The sequence below is a fragment of the Diabrotica undecimpunctata genome, chromosome 1 (genome assembly GCF_040954645.1).
Source record: "Diabrotica undecimpunctata isolate CICGRU chromosome 1, icDiaUnde3, whole genome shotgun sequence".
NCBI lineage: Eukaryota > Metazoa > Arthropoda > Insecta > Coleoptera > Chrysomelidae > Diabrotica > Diabrotica undecimpunctata.
Window position 1 is genome coordinate 188,834,938 of NC_092803.1, and position 21,933 is coordinate 188,856,870.

The 21,933-nt window shown below is 33.3% G+C and overlaps 1 protein-coding gene across 2 annotated transcripts in view; it reads right to left on the bottom strand.

Moving 5' to 3' along the window:
- The window catches only part of Optix (optix), a 183,503-nt gene that overhangs the window by 46,013 nt on the left and 115,557 nt on the right, over positions 1 to 21,933 (bottom strand). Inside the window, exon 2 of one of the 2 annotated variants that reach the window (XM_072520822.1) lies at positions 17,261 to 17,278. The exons of the other annotated variant lie outside the window; for it this stretch is intronic. Coding sequence (XP_072376923.1) covers positions 17,261 to 17,278 — 18 coding nt within the window. The remainder of the gene's footprint in view (positions 1 to 17,260; positions 17,279 to 21,933) is intronic. 2 annotated transcript variants of the gene reach the window in all.

Consider the following 21,933-nt stretch of genomic DNA (forward strand, 5'->3'; position numbering starts at 1 on the left):
CAAAATGATCAAATTTTACTAAGAGTCGTATCAGTTTTTTAGGAACCAGCTGTACATATGATATATATCTATTTATTGCCCTCTATAACAGCGGTTCCTAAATGGTGGTCCACGAAACCCTGGGGTTCCATAGAAGGGGCGCATGGGTTCCGCGTCCGTCCGACAGTTAAATAAAACATTCGTAGTAAAGACTCATAACTACATCTAATTACGACTTTTCATTTAAACCTCGGTATGGTGCGCTGCAAACATCATGAAAAAATCTTTGGTTGAGTGGTGAAGGTAAGCCACCGGCTATCCACCCTTGAGAAGTGCTGGCGCTGCGATACGTGAGCGCTCTTATGTTGGGCGAGTTGTGCATCGCAACACAATAGGAGAAGAAATTTTTAAAGTCATTGATAATTATATGACTAAACACCATATTGACTGGAACAAATGTATTGATGTGTGCAGCGACGGAGCTGCAGCTATGGTCGGCAAAATAAAAGGAACTGTAACAAGAATAAAGAATATTGCACCCAATTGTAGTAGCAGTTACTGCCTTCTGCATCGCCATGCCATTGTGGCGGAAAAAAATGCCATCGGCTTTAAAGAAAGTTCTCGATCAAGCCGTACAAATTGTTAACTACGTTAAATCACGTCCACTCCAGTCGAGGCTTTTTAAAAAAGCGTGTGAAGAGGTAGGAAGTCAGCATGAACCACTTTTGCTACACACGGAAGTAAGATGGCTTTCAAAAGGAAAAGTTTTATCAAGATTATTTGAATTGCGCAACGAGCTTACGATATTCTTTGCTGAACAACCCATTTCTGTATCTGTTAGTACGCTTGTTGAACTATTGCATGATGAGCCATGATTGATGATATTGGCTTACTTAGCTGATATATTCGATAAACTCAACGTATACTGCCAGTCCCTACAAGGAAGAACGATAAAAGACAAAATATCATCCCTTAAAAACAAAATTTGCTTCTGGATAGAATGTGTGGAACAAAAAAATTACCAATGTTTACTCTTTTAAATCTAGAGGCCAAATCCACCTGGCTTGCTAATCAATGCAGTGAAATAGAGGCATATGCTTAACAGTATAATAGCTTTAACATGCATAAGAAAATAAAGGAAATGACAAATACACTGAGAAAAAAGAAAGATGCCCTTCTGAAAGACGCAAATGGAAAAATCATTATAGAAATTAAAGAGAAATTAAAGAAATGGAAGACATACATAACAGATCTGTTTGGGGATAATCGACAAGAACCGGAAGAAATCGACAGCGAAACGGGGCCAGAGATCATAATAGAGGAAATCGAACAAGCAATACGAAACGCAAAAAACGGAAAAACTGTAGGTCCAGACGAAATACCTGCGGAACTACTGAAATGTCTAGATAATGAAACTCTACCTGTACTTCTGGACCTATTTAATGAAGTATATAAAACTGGAAAAATCCCACAGGAATGGTTGGTGTCCACCTTTGTAGCAATACCAAAAACAGTATATGCCAAAGATTGTTCAGACTATAGGACAATATCACTAATAAGCCATATCCTCAAAATATTTCTAAAGGTGATTCATGGAAGATTATATAGAAAACTAGAAGATGATATAGATGATACTCAGTTTGGGACTGGGAACGAGAGAGGCATTGTTTGCTTTTAATGTCCTCTCTCAAAGATGCTTAGATATGAACCTAGATATTTATTCCTGTTTCATCGACTTCGAGAAAGCATTCGACAGGGTCCCACATGAAAAACTAATAGAAGTACTGAGAAACAAAGATATAGACAGACGAGACATACGAATCATTATTAATCTGTATTGGAATCAAAAGGCAAATATAAAGATAGAAGAACAAAAGTCCGAAAATATAGATATAAAGAGAGGAGTAAGACAGGGCTGTGTTCTGTCACCATTACTGTTTAACGTGTACAGTGAAGCTATATTCCAGGAAGCGATAGCGGATCTGGGTGATGGAATCTCTGTAAACGGAAGAATAGTAAATAACGTAAGATTCGCTGATGACACCGTTATAATGGCAGACACCCTGGAATCACTACAAGAATTGGTAAATAGAATTAACGATTATTGCATTAGATACGGACTAAAAATAAATAAGAGAAAAACTAAATTTATGATTGTCTCAAAAACGCAACATGGAAATGAAAGATTAATGATAGAGCAAACCCAAATAGAAAAAGTAGAGACATACAAATATCTGGGAACCTGAGTTGACGACACTAAAATGACCAAAGCAGAGAAATCAAAGTCTGAATTGAAACTGCAAGGCAAGCATTTGTGAAAATGAAGACAATGCTTACCAACAGAGACCTTCAGTTGCATCTCAGATTGAGGGCTCTAAGATGTTACATATTTTCTATCTTACTATACGGAATGGAAGCTTGGACATTGAAGAAACAACACATAAGAAAAATAGAAGCGTTTGAAATGTGGTGTTACAGAAGAATATTAAAAATTCAGTGGGTTCAAAGGATTACCAATGCTGCGGTACTACGACGTCTCAATAAGGAGCTAGAAATTATGAACAGCATAAAAAGAAGAAAACTAGAGTATTTGGGTCACATAACCAGAGGAGAAAAATATGAGCTGCTGAGAAATATTATGCAAGGAAGGATCCAAGGAAGAAGAAGCATAGGAAGAAGACACATCTCCTGGCTGAGGAACCTTAGAGAATGGTTTAACTGTAGTTCACTACAACTTTTCAGAGCAGCAGCCAACAAAGTGACCATAGCCGTTATGATATTCAACCTCCGATAGGAGATGGAACTTTACGAAGAAGACTCTTTTAAATATCTTTCTGGAAGAGATTGAGTTAGGAGTAACATCAGATGTGGAAAAAAACATAATTGATATTTAATTAACCTCGAAAAATCCTTGAAAGATTATTTCCCGGAGAAGTTACAGGACATCGGCTGGGTTCAGAATCCATTCATAAAACATACCAAGCCATCGATTCTAACTATGCCAGAGTATGAGAATTTGATCGACATTAAGTGTTTCTTCTAAAACAAAAATTCGAATCAGAAGATTCTAATCTGAATGACTTTTGGATTGCACTTAAAGATGAATACCCCGCAATCGTTGAGAAAGTATGGTTCTACTTCCTTTTGTGACGACTTCCCGACGCGAGACTGGATCAGCTTACACCTAAACCAAAAACAAGTTCAGAAATAGGCTGGATGCAGCTCCGGATCTTGGTATTCAATTTTCAAACATTAAGCCTAATTTTAATACTATTATAAGAAACTGTGTGAAAAAATTTCATTCCTCACATTGAAATAGTTATAGTTACTTACTTAATTGTATTTATCTTTGTATAATAAATATTTTGTATTCCCTATAATATTATTTTTCATTTATAATTTCTTCCTTCTTTTACAGTCTTAAATGAAAAATATCCAAACTACAAGGTAATTTCTTTATTTATGAAAATAGGGTTCCGCCAAAAAAAAAAAAATATCGTCAATTAGGGTTCCGTCAAAAAAAATTAGGAACCCCTACTCTATAAGATGCTTCTGCTCCTTTTTCTGTATTTTTTGGTGATTTTTTAAGGATTTTTTGTGTGATTTTTACTTAATTAATTTAGGTAACTCGGAGTGTATTACTAGTTTATGCTTTCTTGTTTATTAGTGTGGAATTGCGTACAATTGTAAATAAGATATTCTGCTTTATTACCATGTGGGTAAAATAGTTTACTAAATACCAGAATTTAATCAGTTATGCACCATCATAAAAAGTAGAGTCTTCAGTTACAGCCGCCCTGACTAGACGTCTCATTAATTCTTCAGATTCAAAGTTAACGTATTTAAAATGTTGATATTAATTAAAAACCCTAAAAAATAATAAAATCAAGTAAACGACAAGTTTTTCATGTTATAATTAATGTGTTGGTAGATTAATTGGAAGTTTTTGCGACAGGCGTGTATCTCTTATACGGGATATTCGTAAAAAAACGTGTGATCGCGGCAGAAGAGGAAATCATTTCGTTGACGTTTTTCTTAATTCATGCAGGAAACATTTGATTACGAGGGTGGTACTGATAATTTTTAATAATAGATATGCCTTACATTTTACATTTACATTTTTAATAATAGACATTTTTAATAAATCATCCCAAATTTTGGCATATGCAGATGATGTCGACCTAGTTGCCCGCACAACACGCAAGCTAGAAGAAATGTATACCACCTTGTCAAACGTCTCAAAAAATATGGACCTGCAAGTAAATGAAGATAAAACTAAGATAATGGCATCAACACCCAACAATAGAGCCAGAAACATCGGCCACCAATTCACGGTTGATAACTCTACATTTGAAGTGGTGGACAAATTCACATACTTAGGCTACCTGATCACCAAGGAGAACGTCATGACGGAAGAAATCAAGCGAAGAATAATCCTAGAAAACAAATGCTATTTTGGACTGAATAGACATATGAGAAGCAGAAACTTAAGCCAAAAAACAAAAATACCCATATACAAAACCCTTATACAACCAGTGTTGACATATGGATTGGAGAAATGGACCATTTCCAAGGTAGATGAAAACCTCCTGCTTATATTTGAACGAAGGATCCTGAGAAGAATATTCGGTGGCATCTGTGAAAATGTTGTTTGGAGAAGGAGGTACAACTACGAGATATATCACAGATATAAACATATGTGCTGCAGTGATCTCAGTTTGGGAACCAAGATGCGAATAGTGAGGTGCAACGTTCTTCCAGTGTTACTGTATGGAGTTGAAGCCTGGACACTGACGCAAGCCACTGAAAAACGAATCGAAGCCTTCGAGATGTGGATATACAGAAGGATACTAAAAATATCTTATGTGGACCATGTCACCAACGTTGAGGTCCTACAGCGCATGACAAAAGAAAAAGAAGTGCTTAATTTAATTAAACAACGCAAGCTTGAGTACCTCGGCCACGTGATGCGGAACGAAGAAAAATATCGAATTCTTCAACTTGTTATGCAGGGTAAAGTATTTGGCAGAAGAGGACCGGGACGCCGTCGTATCTCGTGGTTGAAAAATCTCCGACAATGGTTTGGGATGACCTCAGCGGAGCTGTTTCGCAGAGCAGTCAACAAAACCATGATAGCCTTGATGATCGCCAACATCCGGACCGGATAAGGCACTGAAGAAGAAGATAAACATATATTTGGTGGTAAAGACGTAGTATCCTTTATAAAAATAGGAAGACTAAGATGGGCAGAACATCTGGCAAGATCACAGCAGAACAACCCTCCTAGAAGAATCCTTATGTCGCAACATGTGGGAAGTAGAAGTAGGAGTAGGCCAAAACTCAGATGGAGGGATGATGTAGATGAGGATGGTAGACAAATAGGCGCAGCAAACTGGCACAGTTGGCAATGGATAGAACTGACTGGCGTAATAGACTTGGGAAGGTCGAGGCTCTTATATAGGGCTGTAGCACCAATGATGATGATGAGATATGCCTTACAGTACCAGAAAAACAAATCAAAATATATTAAGACAAATGTATAAGCTGATTATTCACAATAATACAAACAAAAATATTAAAATATTTCAGAAAATGCGACTAAACCTCTAACAATTAGAAGACCAATCTAAATTTTACAGACAATGTCAATTTTGGCAACTCAAAAAAGTTGCAACAAAGGTTGCCACTCTTGCCAGTGGGCTTCTGCTTAAAACCCCTCTCATAGGGGGGACAAAACATTGATTTACGATGTTACGATGAAAAAATATTTCAAACAAGAAGTGTAGCTAAGATCATTTTTAATATAAATGTTTATAAGAACTTCTTCTGTAGAATGAATCGTTCTCCCAGAAGCAACGATTGAGGAGACCGGCGATTTTGACTGTCATTGTCAAGTGTAGCTAAGATCATTTTTAATATAAATGTTTATAAGAACTTCTTCTGTAGAATGAATCGTTCTCCCAGAAGCAACGATTGAGGAGACCGGCGATTTTGACTGTCATGTCAGTTACGCGAGCGAAATTATTTTTTTTAAATAAAGTTTGTATCAACTCATTTGATTGTACAATTACGTTTTTCACAACTAGATAACTTCAGCTACCAATTCCACTTCATGCCGTTTTCGTGAAAGCATTTTCCGTGACGTGAAATCGTTTGTAATATGAAAGTTTAAATTCAGTGTTTTTAGGCATAGTGGATATGACAATGCAGATTAAGTGAGGTAGAGGTTGGAACCATTGTACATTTTCTCAAACTTCTACAAACTTAAGAGAACTTCTTTACGTGAAGGAGACACAATGTGAAGGTCCCATTTCTCGTGACTTTTACATTAAACACAATTACGATGATAGTTATTCCTCCATATGGAGATGGAGTGTGGTGCTTGAAGAGCATTGGGGCTAGGAGGTTTCTACTATTATTATTACTACCGGGATTATTTTGACTAAAAAAAGAGGATTTACTTAACATAGAACCTCTGGATACAGTAAACTTTCTTCTGGAAGTAACAGGTTTGCGTGAGTCAATCTAATCACTGAAGAACCATCAGAGAAGGCAAGAAAAGGGGAGACATAACAGATCTTATAGCTCGTATTGTAAGTTGTCTAGCAAAAGTAGTAAGAGTAACAGTCACAGCACGTTATCGATTTAGAATTTCAAAAAAAGAATAAGTGGATTGAAAACTAAAAAATTTGCTAAACAAAAATCAGCTCTGTGAATTATAGAGTGATACAATTTTTGAAGTTATACTTCTATACGCTCGCTACACGTTGGAAATTTGTATGGGAGTGAATCTGTGAAATCATTACATATGTAAGATAGTGAGTAAGAGAGAGACAAAAGATATATTTTCTCTCTCTTTCTCTCTCGAATCTAAAAATGTTCCTTTTGTATATATAAGTTAATATTATATATATTGTATAAAGATATATATACATATAATATTATATATATATATATATATATATATATATATATATATATATAATAAAATATTTATTAATATGATTATTTATGTGTATGTATTATTTATTAAATGTTCATAATTATATTAGTCTTTTATATTTCAAAATAATAATCTCAATAAATCACTGTATGATCCAGAACTGTCAATTTTGAAATACATTTGTGTCATGTCCTCGGTAGTATAGTAGTTAGTATCCCTGCCTGTCACGCGGGAGACAGGAGTTCGATTCCCAGTCGGGGAGGACTTTTTTATTAATATTATTACATGGTAAATGTATAATGGTAAAACATATATGCGTCAGTAGAAAAGTTAGGTATATTATTATCATTTTTAAATACTTATGAATATTGCATTTTCATTTGTATTGTATTATTATATTAATAACAAAATAAACAATAAATTTTACTGCAAAGTGTACGTAAAAAAATTTTTGCATTCAACTCCTTTCATACATATATGAAAATAAAAATAAACATTTTCATCAAAATATTGATTTAATCCTTCATTTACTTATTACAGGTCAAAGTTGTTTATTAATTGTTAGTAAGTTGTTATTAATTCTGTTTCTCTTTCTGCTATGTCTTACCTATAGTATTACATATTATGTAATGATTGTCCAGATTGACTCCCAAATAAATTTGTAACGGCGAATGCGTGTATAGAAGTGTAACTTCCACCGGCAGTCCCACTGGACTGCCACACCCGTTTTTTTTTTATATAAAAAATGTAGTTTTCTTTTTACCGAGTATTTTCGGAAGAGTCCTCGTACTACAGACGTGACAAATAACCGGTTAACAATCCGATTTGTGGCTTTAATAAAATGTCACTAGGTAACTGTATAATTTGGTTAATCAGCAAAACAACGATATGATGTAATTAATGTTGCTTCCTACTGAGATTTTTGCACATATTTAATATTTATATATAAATATATTATATATCTACACTACAATGTATAAAACGGTGTCGGACAATAAAAAAGAAATATTAAATTGAATAGAAAGCCAAAGAAAATAACTGGTAAGTGAAATCGCTCAAAATGGTAAAATGTTATTGCGGGTCTATAGCGAAAAATGTTTCTTCTTTTTCATATATCATGTATAAAGAGTATTTTATCTATACATTCTGTCTTCATTTTGTATTATATTTTGTCATCAAAAAGTTTAATGAGGTTTATTTCTAAGAAATGAGTTTAATAAAAATACTAGATTACTCCGTTTTTTACAATACAATCTATCTAAAAACGCTTGGCGAGGTACATTTTTATCCTTTCGTATATGTTTAACTGTTATAACTTTCTTTTAGTCACGTTACTTCCAAACAGTATAATTTTTATTGCGAAAATATCTTTTTGGAAATAATTTCGAACCTAATTCGTTCACTACAACGAATTTTTCAAGTTACAATTTTATTATTAAAATAGAAGGAACGTTTGCCTACTTTGCTTTTCATTACGGTTCCACCCTTTATAAGTCGATAAATGGTATATTTTCCCACTCGGGGCATCTTTGAATAGATTTTAAAATCGTTCCCCAATTATTGGAATATCGGAATACTTTGCATCATACACAAAAAAGGAGATATATTTAAATGCTATAACCACAGAGGAATTACGCTTCTAAATGCAGCGTATTAAATGTTTCTCACAGTACTACGTCACCGTGTGGCAGCATATGCAGCACGGTTAGTAGGAAAATACCAGGCTAGTTTTCGAAGGTGGTAAGTCGACAATTCATCAAATTCCAACCCTGAGACAAATTTTAGAAAAAACACTGAAATATGACATATATACTCATCTCATATTTAGACTACAAAGCAGCCTACGACTCTGTGAATAGAAAAGAAATGTTCAAAGCAATGAAAGAACTAGGAATATCAAATCAGTTGGTAAATTTAACAAAACTAACTCTTGAAAAAGTTAAATGTAGAATATGAATTCAGGGGGAACTGTCTGAACCTCTTAAAAGAAATAACGGGCTATAGAAATATACTGTTCAATCTGGATCTGGAAAAAGTAATACGTATGTCACAAATCACTGGTTTAATAGATAATAAATTAGTGCAAATCCTTGCCAAACGCCAACAAAACGAAGTATATGAAAATAAGCACGCAACCACGATACACAAGTACCACGCAACCACAAATCCTACGATCACTTGTTATAGAAAATGACGTCATCGAAGCAGTAAACAAATTTGTATACCTGGAAGTGCTCCTTAACACTGAAAATAATACTACCGCAGAGATAAACCGCACGGCCAACAGATACTATTGTGGGCTCAATCTCCTCCTTAAATCCACAATATCGAGAAATACAAAAATAAACCTGTACAAAAACAATAATGCAGTTCTAACATATGGTTCAGAGACCTTGACTCTAACAAAAAGTAATGAAAGCATGTTAGGATGCTTCGAAAGAAAAATTAAAGGCGAATATAAGGAGCAGTGAATAACAATAGAGTGTGAAAAAGACGATACAACTTCGAACTTTATAGAATATACCAGGAACCTGATATCATAAAACATATTATGATAGGACGTCTGAGGTGGATAGGGCATAAAATGTGGATGGAACAAAATGACCCAGCTAGAAAAATGCTTATTGATAGACCCATTGGTCAGAGAAGAAAAGGAAGACCCAGAACAAGGTTCCTTGATAACATCGATAAAGACATGAGAATTATGAGAATACGTTCTTGGCGGAGGAAGGCGATGGATAGATCCTTCGGCTTCCTGGTCCGCGTTTTCTTCTACATTTCCTTATAGAATTAATTGCAGCAACCCATATCTTTTGCTGTTCCTCATGATGTGATCAAGGTATTCGATTTTGGCTGTTTTTATTTTGGTTATCAACTCCTTTTCCTTTTTCCATTTTTAATAAAACGACCTGGTTTTCAAGACGACTCAATTTTCTTGCAGATAACAGAAATAGGAAAGATATTACATCGTAGCAACGTATTATGATTGATTTGAAACAGCTAGTTGAGTTGAAAACAATATACGGCTTACATACTAAATCTGGATAATAGTCAGTTTATTACTTATCCACAGTCTTTATAAGTATTTGTAGATTATTTCGAAAAAATGTTGCCCCTTTTTGATTGGAAGTATATTTTACCGGCAATTTTATCCTAAATTAGTCCGTTGATTTTTAGTTTTGTAGTTATAGTGCATTTTATTCTTAAAAAATTAATATAAATGAATACGTCTATGGAATTTTCGATTTTCAATCCGGAAATAGTTTTTAAAAAAATTAAAAAAAATATTATCAGACTTAGCCTGTAAAGGTTTATAAATTGACGTGGGGTAGTACTACCAATTTGACAGTTGACTTACTTGACATAGATCTTATAGGCGTTAGCCATATTTTGATCGAAATTCTGATAGGTATTGTTGAACGTTCGGACGACCATTTTGTGCTTATGTAGTTATAGATGATGTGTCTCTGACCTGCTATTAACTCATTAATGCTGATGTATTCTGAATGCTGAATTCCTCTTTTAGTATTAGTAAGCTGCTATATTCTATTGCTATTGGTGTGTTTGCTACACATTTAGAAAGATAAGAGCTGCTTCTTCGACTTTTTTCTTTTTCATATCTTTTGTTTCATGATTCATGATGCACCTTTCCATTGTACTCTGTGCTTATTTCCCAGGTATGCTTGCATATCTGTGATTTGTTGAAATCTCTGTTTTTTATGTATGCTTCATGCTCGTTTATCTTAACACTTACTGGTCTTGTGGTTTCTCTCACATAGAAATTTCTGCATTCACAGGGTATTTTATAGATTCAGTACTTTAATTTTGTTCGTGTGTTGTTGGGTTTGGTTTTGGACATGATAGATCTCAGTATGTTGGTTGTTTTGAACTCTGTGATGTTGAACTTATTTCTTATCCTTTTAAATTTTTCTGATAAGACCTTTACGTATGGTATTGTGGTCATCTTTGAATCACTTCTTGTGAGTGTTTCTGGATTGTTTGCTTTTTTGATTAGCTGCAAGAAGAACCCATGCTGCTGAAAATTTGTCTGAAAGATACATTGGTTTTGTGTCCTTTTTGGGCCTCTTATCATATAGGTGTGGTGTACTTCTGTGTGTGGGGGGGGCTTACATTTGCTGTCGATTTTGTGGTTTTCTAGTTTCCTTTTGCAAACTACTTTTTATTTTTCTTTTTCGGGTCTGTCTGATTTAATTCCTGTTTTTAAAATAGCTTGTGAGCAATATATCATCTTTCGTACAACGGATTTCAATCTCTATGGTTAATGAAAAGTTTAGTTAGAGTTTTTTTATATTTTTTGCAAAAAACAATTCTTAGAATGGCATACTATATTTATATTTAAAAAAGCGTATGTTGCGCTCAATATATTGCATGTGCCAATACAAACAATGATAAATTATTTACACCTCTAATAGATTTAATGTTAAACCTGTAACTTCACAATGCTAATGAATATCTTACGTTGATTAATACTCTAGTAATTAATGCAACGAACACGCCATATAGCTGCGTGTGTGTGTATATATAGAGCAATAGCATATAACTGTCGGTTTATGTGCCGCTTAAACTATGGTTTGGGATTACCATAATGTGTACAGAGGATAACGACAACACCTGTAATGCAGATTAGGATGAAATTTTTATGTGGCTTCAATGTGGATAATGCGGTGGCAATACTAGGTCATGCTTTAACCAGGCGGTTTTAATAAAGACACATGTGCTCCCGTCAAATTGGGGAAATTAATGTGAAAAGATGAAAAATGCTCAGTTAAGAAATAAAAAGACAGATTATTAACATATACAAATAAATAATTATTACTAATGATTTAGCTTGTTATTTTTAAGAATTTTCCGTAAGTTTTCATATCCTGCACAAATATTTAACAATATAGTTGTCAGTAATCATTTTCGGTTTGGCTAAAAATCTGGATCTCTCCCTTCCTCTCTCTCCCTTCTCTCTCTCTCTCTCTCTTTTCTCTCTCTCTCTCCCCCTTTCTCTATTATATCATGTTTCTGCTTGTATGTACTGCTTTGTACTAACCGGCGGGCGAACTTTCGACACCAAATTGTCTTTGTACCTGGGGTAATCGAAGGGTCAAATTTTATTATAGGAAATTTCGACACCGCGGCGTAAAGCAGGTAGGTAGGTAATTAGCGGCGATGGACATTTGCACCCAAGCAGGACAAGCGGGTTTTCCCAATATTTATTGTCACGGCGGGGGGCGTGGCACTTGTGTACTTGTGACTAAATTATTTCAGTTGTAATTTATTTCTTGTTTGACGTTGACTTGTGCACGTATACGGATATTTAAAAAATGATTTTGATAAAAAGTTCCCGTGGTCGAGATTTATTAGTGGTGGAGCATCATTCGTTCTCGAAACAGAAAGTGTTAAAAAGCGGCGAGATATTTTGGCGCTGCATCCAAAGAAACACTAAGTGTTCCGCAAAAGTGTTTACAATAGGCTGTGAGGATCTCACCATCACAAGAAGTGATTTGGTACATAATCATGAAGCCGATCCAAAAAAGCTTGAAGTAAAGATGGTAACCAATGCATGTAAAAGAAAAGCCCAAGAGGACATATCGGAAAAGCCTGCCAAAATTACAAGAACTGCTGTTGCTGAGTGTGATGCCAATTTGCTGACGGTTCCTGACATAGCTAGCATAAGAAAGAACATTTACAACTGTCGTCGTAAACTGTTACCAGGTCCGTTACCAAGAAGCATATCAGAAGTCCATAACGCGGTTAGTAATTATTCTCCTAAAACCTGTCGCAATGAAAGTTTTTTGTTTTTAAATCATCCTGAATTAAATGTAATTGTATTTTCATGCGAGACAAATATTAGTTTGTTGTGTAAATTAAAAACTTTGTATATGGATGGTACATTTTCATATACCATTTCAATGTACATTTCAGTACCAAATATTTCCTACAATTATTTACTATACATGGCTTGGAAAATGGACATTATGTTCCTTTAGCATACTTTTTGTTAAAGAACAAATTGTCAATGACATACAAAAATTTATTTTCTTTATTAAGGTCTAAGATTTTTGAAACATTTCAATTATCATTAGAGCCAACTTAAATATTTGTGGACTTTGAAAAAGCAATTCACTGTGCTTTATTGTATATGTGGCCCAATGCAAAAATTAGTGGATGCCGTTTTCACTTACACCAAAACTGGTTTAAAAAAATTCAATCTTTGGGTTTGGTACAAGAATATAAGGATACAAATTCAGAAATTGGAAAATGGTTAAGGCATACGTTTGGTTTAACTTATTTAAATCCAGCAGAAGTTGAAGAATGCTTTCTTTATGATTTAATGTCATATAAACCTATAAACGCAACACTTGATATATATGCAGATTATTTACTGGAAAATTACATTTTCGATAGCGCTCTATTTCCACCACACATATGGTCTAATCAGAATCCGTCTATTGCGAGGACCACAAATGCCTGTGAATCCTTTCATTCGAGATTTAATTCTTCTTTTTATTCAACACATCCTTCTATTTTTATTTTTATTGAAAAGTTAAAAGAATTTCAAGTAGACACTTATGTCAAAATAAATAGTTTACATATACCAGCAAAAATCAAAGATACTACTGTTAAGGCTAAATTGGCATTTTTGGAGAAAATGATGGATAAACTACGATCCCAACAAATACGTAGGTTAGATTTTATAAAAGCTGTATCTTATCATTCCTATAATAGCAAATAAATCATTGTATACAAGTATATTAACGGTAAAATGTACAAAAATTAGGTACTAGTTGTATTATATTTAGATATTATTACAGTTATAAAGAAATAAAATCCACATTACTTTTTTATTAAAATAAATAAATTAATTAATTATGGTATTTTATTTATGTCGCAGCTATATTTATTTGGTGTCGAATATACCTGTAAGATAAAAACGAGAATTGGGGCTGGTGTAGAAAATTGCCATTAAATTTTAGTCGCTACCTGCTTAATGTCGAAATTTCCTACGCCCGTACTAACAGATCATTTTTTTCACTATTTTTCTCTGTCGATTCGTTTGATTTAACATCAGCAGAAAAAACCAAATGTATGACAATATCTAAATACCCACTACGATGTAAAATCAAAATTGATGGGAAAATAATAAAGTAGGAAGTAAGGTTTAGATATCTGGGAATAGATATAACTAGTTACGGAGATGTTGAAGAATAAGTACAACAACAGAGCTTAAAAGCAAGTAAAGCGGCGGGATCTCTTAATGACACAATCTTTTGGATAGGGAGATAAGCGAAAACATAAGAAGAGCATGCAATATAGAAGACATAAATGGATGGGTGACAAAACTGAAACAGGAGTAGAACGAACACATTAGTAGAATGGCATAGGATAGGATAGTATGAATAGCACGAGATAAGTCACCAATTGGACGAAGAAGTATTGGCAGACCAAGAAAAAGATAATGCGATATTGAAGAAGAAACAGGCGTTAAATCCTACATACAAAAAGGAAAAAGAAGGTTCGTTTAAAGTTTGTAAACCATTATTTTCTGTTTCGACAATTGCTGTTAATTACCAATTATTAAGACGCCAATCTTCTTCTAGTCCACGACTACACCTGATATTTATACTTCTTCTAATTGAGCTACAACCTTTTGTGGGTCTTGGCTTGCTTAATAACGTTCTTTTATTCTGCCTGTCGGATATTTATACAACTGATATATATCGTCGCTGTAAAAGCAAACCACCAGAGATTTTCACCAGAGCGCTCTAAAGATTTTACAATTAATTTTTTATCGCTTAGGTAATATAGTTTATTTCACACTAGAGCTACCATTTGTAAGTATAAAATTATTAAAAGTTGTTCTTGCTGGACTTCTTCTTCTTTAGCCTTAAGTAATCCAACTTTGGACATGGGCCTCCCCCAAATCAATCCAGTATTTTCTTTTTTGCGCCACTTGCTTCCAGTTGTGTCCTCCGATCTTCTTAATATCATCAGCCCATCTCATTCGTGGTCTTCCTCTGCTTCTCTTTCCTAACCATGGCCTCCACTGTTGTATTTCGTGGTTCCATCTCTTATCCTTTAGTCGGGCATTGTGTCCTGCGAAGCTCCATTTTAATTTGGTAGCATGGACTATTGGCTGCTAACCATGACCAAACTAACCATGGCTGCTAACCATGAGAGTATGGCTGGACTATTCCTAACAAATAACCGAGTTATTAACTAAATCCAAAGAAATATGCAGATATGTCACTATGACTTTAAAATGTGATTATTGTATGCATTTAAGCCACGGTGACAACAGTAAAAGGAACTTATTACAGGCGAGTAAAAAATTTAAAATGAAGTTATACCTAACAAATTTATTGCTCTTCCTATAATCTTTTTAAACGTTAACATAGATCCCTTTACGTCATGAGAATTTACTGTTTATGTCTTTGTTATTGTTCAGAATAAAAAAGTGGGCGACTCAAGAGTTTTACTGGAATACTAGGCAAATTATAGAGAAGGTTATTCTATAGTAGATCAACTGTTTAACTTGACAAGTATAATTAAAATATGAAGAGCAAGGGGTTATAAAAGAACTTGAAAATTGATCGACAAGCACTGTATTACAAGCTTAGCTGTATGGGGTTGTCTTCTAAAATGCGGGAAATTATCAACTGTCTTTATCATTTTGAGCAGTGTATTTGATTGGTCTGACATTATGTTATATTTATTATGACAGATAAATAATAAAATAAACAAACAACAAACAATTGATTACATATGTTAATTCATAAATTGTAATAATTATTAAGGTCTAAATTTTGATATTATTTTGAATTCCTGCATTTTATAAAGAGAGTATATAAATGATAGTTTTTACATAAAATAGATAAAATCCATCTCCATACATTGGCGCTAAAATAACCAGCTGCTCGGTATTTATCAACATATAGAGGATTAAATATATTATTATGTGGTCTATACGCCCCAATTTTGCCATTTTTAAAAGATTAAAAAATTTTCTCATCTGTAAATATTACCCTGTCCCAAAAATCTTGATTTTGTAGCTGATGGTTTAAAGCAAATATATGTCTTGATTGCTTCTGTTGTGTTGTAAGAGCTTGTTTTTTGCTGCAGTTTTGTAACTAAGACGCGATGCTTTAAATCTGCGCCAAGTTGTTGTCTTTCTTCCCGGAAACTGTGACATCATTTTTACAGTTTAAGTATCTTCTCTAAGGATTCTCTTCTAATCTCTCCAAAAGCGTATGATCTTCATGAGCGGTAGATTTTTTTGGTCTTCCAGAACCTTGCTTTTTTTCGAGAGTTTCTTGTTCCCTCTTGCTTTTAGTTATTTGCTAGCATGTGGAGCCATTTTTTGAGGTTGAACAGAGGAAGTTATCTGACAAATTTTAAGATTTAGCAGTGACAATGACAGTATGTAAATAATAAGTATTTATCCATATACTATTTCTATATACTATATTATTTAACTATGTATTTATCTTTCAAAATGCACTGCTCAATTTTCTACAAAATACGCTTTTAGAGTCGTATCAGCTGTACATAAACAAAATTTAAAAGTGTAAAGAATTATATTTTATACAATTTTGATTTTTTTTTCACTTTTTTGTTAAAATCAGTATTTAAGGCCGTAGGTTTGTTCCTTTTATAGCTTGATTCTGAGAGATCTAGGGATCGTTAATCGCTTGTGTCTCGTTAGGCTTGTCATAGGCGTAGAACCTTAAATATTGATTGTAGCACAAAAAATCAAAGAAATCAAAATTGTATAAAATGTAAATTTGCAACAATTTCAGTCGTTACCATTTTTGACGCAACAGTTGAACTCAGGCACGATTTTAAATTTACACGACTATTAACCCCCTTAAGGATTAGAATAATAAAATTTGGGGCAGCTCGCCATGCAAGGTTAAGCCTTTTTTCGTCTAACTCGACTGGACTACGATATTTATTGAGAATAAACAGCAATTTTAATTAAGACTACGGTGTATATAAGGTTTTAATTTCCACAATAAAAATTGTGGATTATTCCCGGTAAATATTATAGTTAATATAGAATTGTCAGACAGCTCTGTTTTTTTTTTACTTTGCCTTCAATTAATCTCTTAATATCTTGTTCTTGCCGATTCGTTCTCATTTCTCGTTACTTTTTAAAGTTTGTCCGACGTAACTTTTTTTCTTTTTTTTTGTCCCCCTTTTTCCTTCTATTTTTATCCCTTCATATTTTCTTAGACAATTTACCTTTGATGTACTAAACTGATACGAGTATGAACAATTCTAGAATTATTAATTCGCGCCGAGTTGATGAAAGTGAATGAAACTTACCCCGAATAAGGTCTTCCCCTAAAACAAAAATTTAAAATAAGAAAGGAAAATAATACTTTGTATATAAAAAAATTTAGCATCGAGTTATAGAAAATATTTATTTATAATTATAAAAAAATCTTTAACAAAAGTTAACCAAGAAAATTATTTAAAATTATTGCAGAATGATTGAAAGCAAAAAATTGGCATTCTAGTTATATTTTCGGCACGAAGGTTTTCATTTGTTCAAACCATCACCAATAAAATATTAATCTAGAAGTAGAAGAAAAGCGACCATGATGTGGAGATCATGCGTTTCTACCTCTACATCTATTTCAACCGGACTGTGACCAATTAGAATGTAGAAACTACAGAGAAATAACTCTCCTTGATACAGTAAGAAAATATTTTCTTGGGTCTTATGCAGTAGTACGTAGATATTTGAACAAGCTTTTGGGTGAGTATCAAGCTGGTTTTATACTTGGTCTTATTAAATGTACTTACCACTTACGAGTGTTAAGGCAGATATTGATTATCTAATTTAATAAATAAGTCCCAAGAAAAGCCCTGTTTGTGATCTAATAACCGGTAAAACTCTACAATAACTACTTGTTATAGCCACAAAAACACTCCAGCAAATAATCTATTTAATAATAAACTACTTCCATTATCCCAGGAAAATTTGGATCTGTCATATTTGGAAACTCCCAATATCAATCACCGTCGCTTGTCACATTGCTATGTTTGCTTGATGTATTTTGTTGTGGTCGTACAAGCGAATTATTTTCATGGCTTTTGTGGTAGTAGAAAAAACGTAATATAAAAAATAATTCTTAAATAATATTATGTATATATGTGCAAAGATTCACTGGACGTACTTTATAATGCGTTTTAAAACTACCTTAAATGGCGCCGTTATTAAAAAGTTGTAACTGTTATTTTAATCTTTCAAAATTACGTATAATCACAGAAAATTCGGTTATAATTGTGTTTATTGCAAAATTAGAAAATGAGTTGTGGATATTGCTACAAGTGCTTATTCAATTATAGATATTAACTTAATTTGATTGTATATGTGTTATGATGACGATAGAATAGTCATGTTGTTTGGTTTATGCAATAGTTATTAACTTGTATAAACACTAACGTATCAGTGAGCGTATCATTGGTATCATTTTTTTTATATTTCCTTTAAACATGATTATTCCGCCAGCTATTAACTTGCACAAATAAACAATGAAATGATTCAAAGCTGCCATATAGGACATACATCCTATATAAGTAATAACCAAATAAACATCCACAGATAATCTCAGAACTTGTAAACTGATACACGTAATCACATACACACATAAATATAAAGTACACATAAACACATATACACCTTCACCATACTCAATCGACAAAACACTAGACATCCACATTACAACTTGCTAATAATACGATTACACCATCCTACACGTGGAATACAAGGCAGTTAACTAAGCGATGCTCCAGAGTGTCAGCGAACTCTGATGTATCTTAGCCTTGTCACGCTATGTGCACTCTTGTCAAAATTTCATCCCAACTTGTGGGCATGGAGGCAAAAATAGATAGCACAGAATAGTAACTCCTCTGAGTCTATAAATAAAAATATAAAATAGGTCTTAATAACTCCAATCAAGATCCTATGGGCGAACCTTCATGACGGTAAAGCAGCTTTGGCATAACTTGCTGTTGCTATGAGAAGCTCGATTTACTCTCGATACAATAGCCCTGCGGATACCGAAACCAAATAAAAGGACTATCGGTTGTTAACGGGGAACCTATATACGTATACGAACTGTGGTATTGAAGGAATAAAGTGCCCTTCTACAAAAGACAGTAAGTACACTTTTAGCATACAAAGTGAAAAAATCAGTAGTTTACTATAAGAAAAGAAATAAAACTATAGAAAGAGACAGGAAGATCAGATTCATTATGCAATAGCTTGTAGGATTCACTGAAATAATCGTCATATCATATTTTAATCTAGCAATAAGCGATTTATGCTCTGGTATACTTTCTCCCATTGTAACAAAAACAATTGAGGAGATGTAACAAAACAAATAAATTAAAGCTGGCTAGCTGAATGTGCCGGAGAGTGACTACTTAACACTCAAAAGAGGATTCGGCAAATTTGCATGCCCTACAGAGACCGTAGAATAAAAAAATGAATGACAAGGTAATAAACAATCTATAGATATATAACTGAGGTAAATAAAAATGATTATAGAAGTTGCTCCAAAATGTGAGTGGGCGCCAGGAAAGTATTAACATAAAGTTTCCAAGGTATCTTGTAAAGCTATTTGCTGAAATACAAAAAAAGGATACAGGTATGAATTGAAATATTTAGTTTACACCAAAAATTTAATCCCTATCCAATATATACAATCTAAATTTACCCTAAAATACCCACCACCAATTATGTACAGTCAACTTAGTTAATTATCTACAAAAAAAAATAAATGCCCTAGTTGTACGCAACTGATCCTTGATGATCTAAATTTACCAATAATAAGATATAGAAAAAATTGTAATGATTGACCTAAAAAGGTAATTACTTGCCTCAGAGATGCAACTCTGTCATTTGGCTTTCAATCGAAGGTTGTAATAAAGTAATGAGGACAATATCCTGAAGGGATAAATGCCCAAAGGTTTGAAAATATAATAATAATAAAATCTTAATAAGTAACTCTCTGATTAGATATGTACACATAAAATCGCACAAATTGAGTTAAATGGGAGGATTTAAAACCTCCACCTGGACGTGACAATTTTACTGCATATATATATTATAATTATTTAGAAAAAATGACGGGTCTTTATTATTAAATGAAACAGTATGATTTAAGATTGGAAACAAAATATTATAAACAAAATTATTAACAATTAATGAATAAAAAAAAATATAAAAAAAAATGAACAATGTTCCACCCTCTAAATAAGGGAGGTCTTTCGGGCTGGTATCCTGAAGTGGTCCGAGAGTAGTCTGAGAGAGCTCTGGACCTCTGATGGAACAGACGGGCAAATGGGCAAATTCAAAAACGCAAATTCTTTTCCTCCTTGTAAAAAAAAATCCCCAAAAATAAATGAGAAAAAAAATCCTCGATCCTGGATTTAACTTCTTGGGGTAGGCTAAAAAGAACAGTTGTGTTACAATTCCTCCTTACGCTTAATAAAAAGAAGGGAAAAATACAAGGTTTATTAACAAATGAAATAACTTGAAAAATATTACAAAAAGTTGCTGGGAAGCTTGTATCAAAGAAAAAAGCTGTAATGATTTTGTAGATAATGTGACCTTCGCATGGTCTGACAATATTTGATGTAAAATAAATTGATCAAATAGATAATTTTTAACGAAAACTTGCTACGGAAATATTTTTGAATGTAAAAGAACGATATGAGGCAGAATATTTTTACAGATAGACTTAATAGATAATAGATAGTTTTAAAAATGGATACCTAAATATATGTTTTTAAGGCCGGGAAGTAAAATAGAAAATTGATATGATTTTATAACATTACTATATCTAAATCCAGAATGTTTCTTAATGAAATAATGTGATAAATGACAGATATATATATCCCTAACGAAGGGAAAAATGACGATATTATAGAAGTTAAAATGGCTGATGGTTTTTACACTGTTATTTATAATTGAATCAACTACCCTTTTTTTTTGTTAAACGATGTTGTCTACCAAAAGGTTAAAACCAGAATGAGCGCTAATTGCTAGCCGGATGATCATGTTGCCCTACATCATCGTAGGTGTCGCTGTTTAAGCCAACTTAGAAATTCAAAATTCAGAAAAGCATTAAGAGGATTGGGATTTTAAAATTGTATTTAAAAATGTTTACGGATTATTAAAGTAACGGACTCGTTACACCATTAGACATGTCCTTCATGCTCATTCAATCCGTAGTATATACTCTCCTTAATAAAACAAGCTCCACAGGTTTATCGTTATCATATACAAAATCAAAAATAATAAAATTTAGTAGACGACTTCCCTCCCTATCTTTTAGTATTATGATTGACAAAGCTTATCTTCCCGTTATCAGAGAATGTAAAGTACTCGGTTTAAAGTTTGATTCTCGACTTACCTGGAAGCAACATATTTATATTAGAAATAAAAGGTGAAGCGTACAAAAGATTAAATATTATCAAAACTCTTTCGCACTTTCGATTATTATCAAAATGTCCTTCTTAAGATATACAGATCTCTTATTTGTTCCAAACTGGACTATGGTTCTTACATACACATCTCTTTTTTCTAAAACACATCTTAATCTTTTAAATTCCATACATCTCAGTATTATACAAAGCTTTTTGTATTTGCATAGTCGCCTTCCAATCGAGCACCGTTGAAAACCTATATTGCGAAGCAAATAAATCCCCTCATTGGATTAGACGGAAGCAACTACTACTCTCCTACGCAGAATGTATTTCTTCTAATCCCCCTAATCCAGTATATCCTCTTTTTGTATCATCCACGAATATACTGCAAGAACTGTCTAAATTAGCATTATTAAAACTCATCCCACTAATTTTGGTACATTTACTTGATGACATATCTCTATGAAAAACAATTCCACCTCGCCTATTCCCATATCCTCCTTAGTCTATAGTCATTCCTCAATGTAACACATTACTTACAAAATACGATAAGTTTA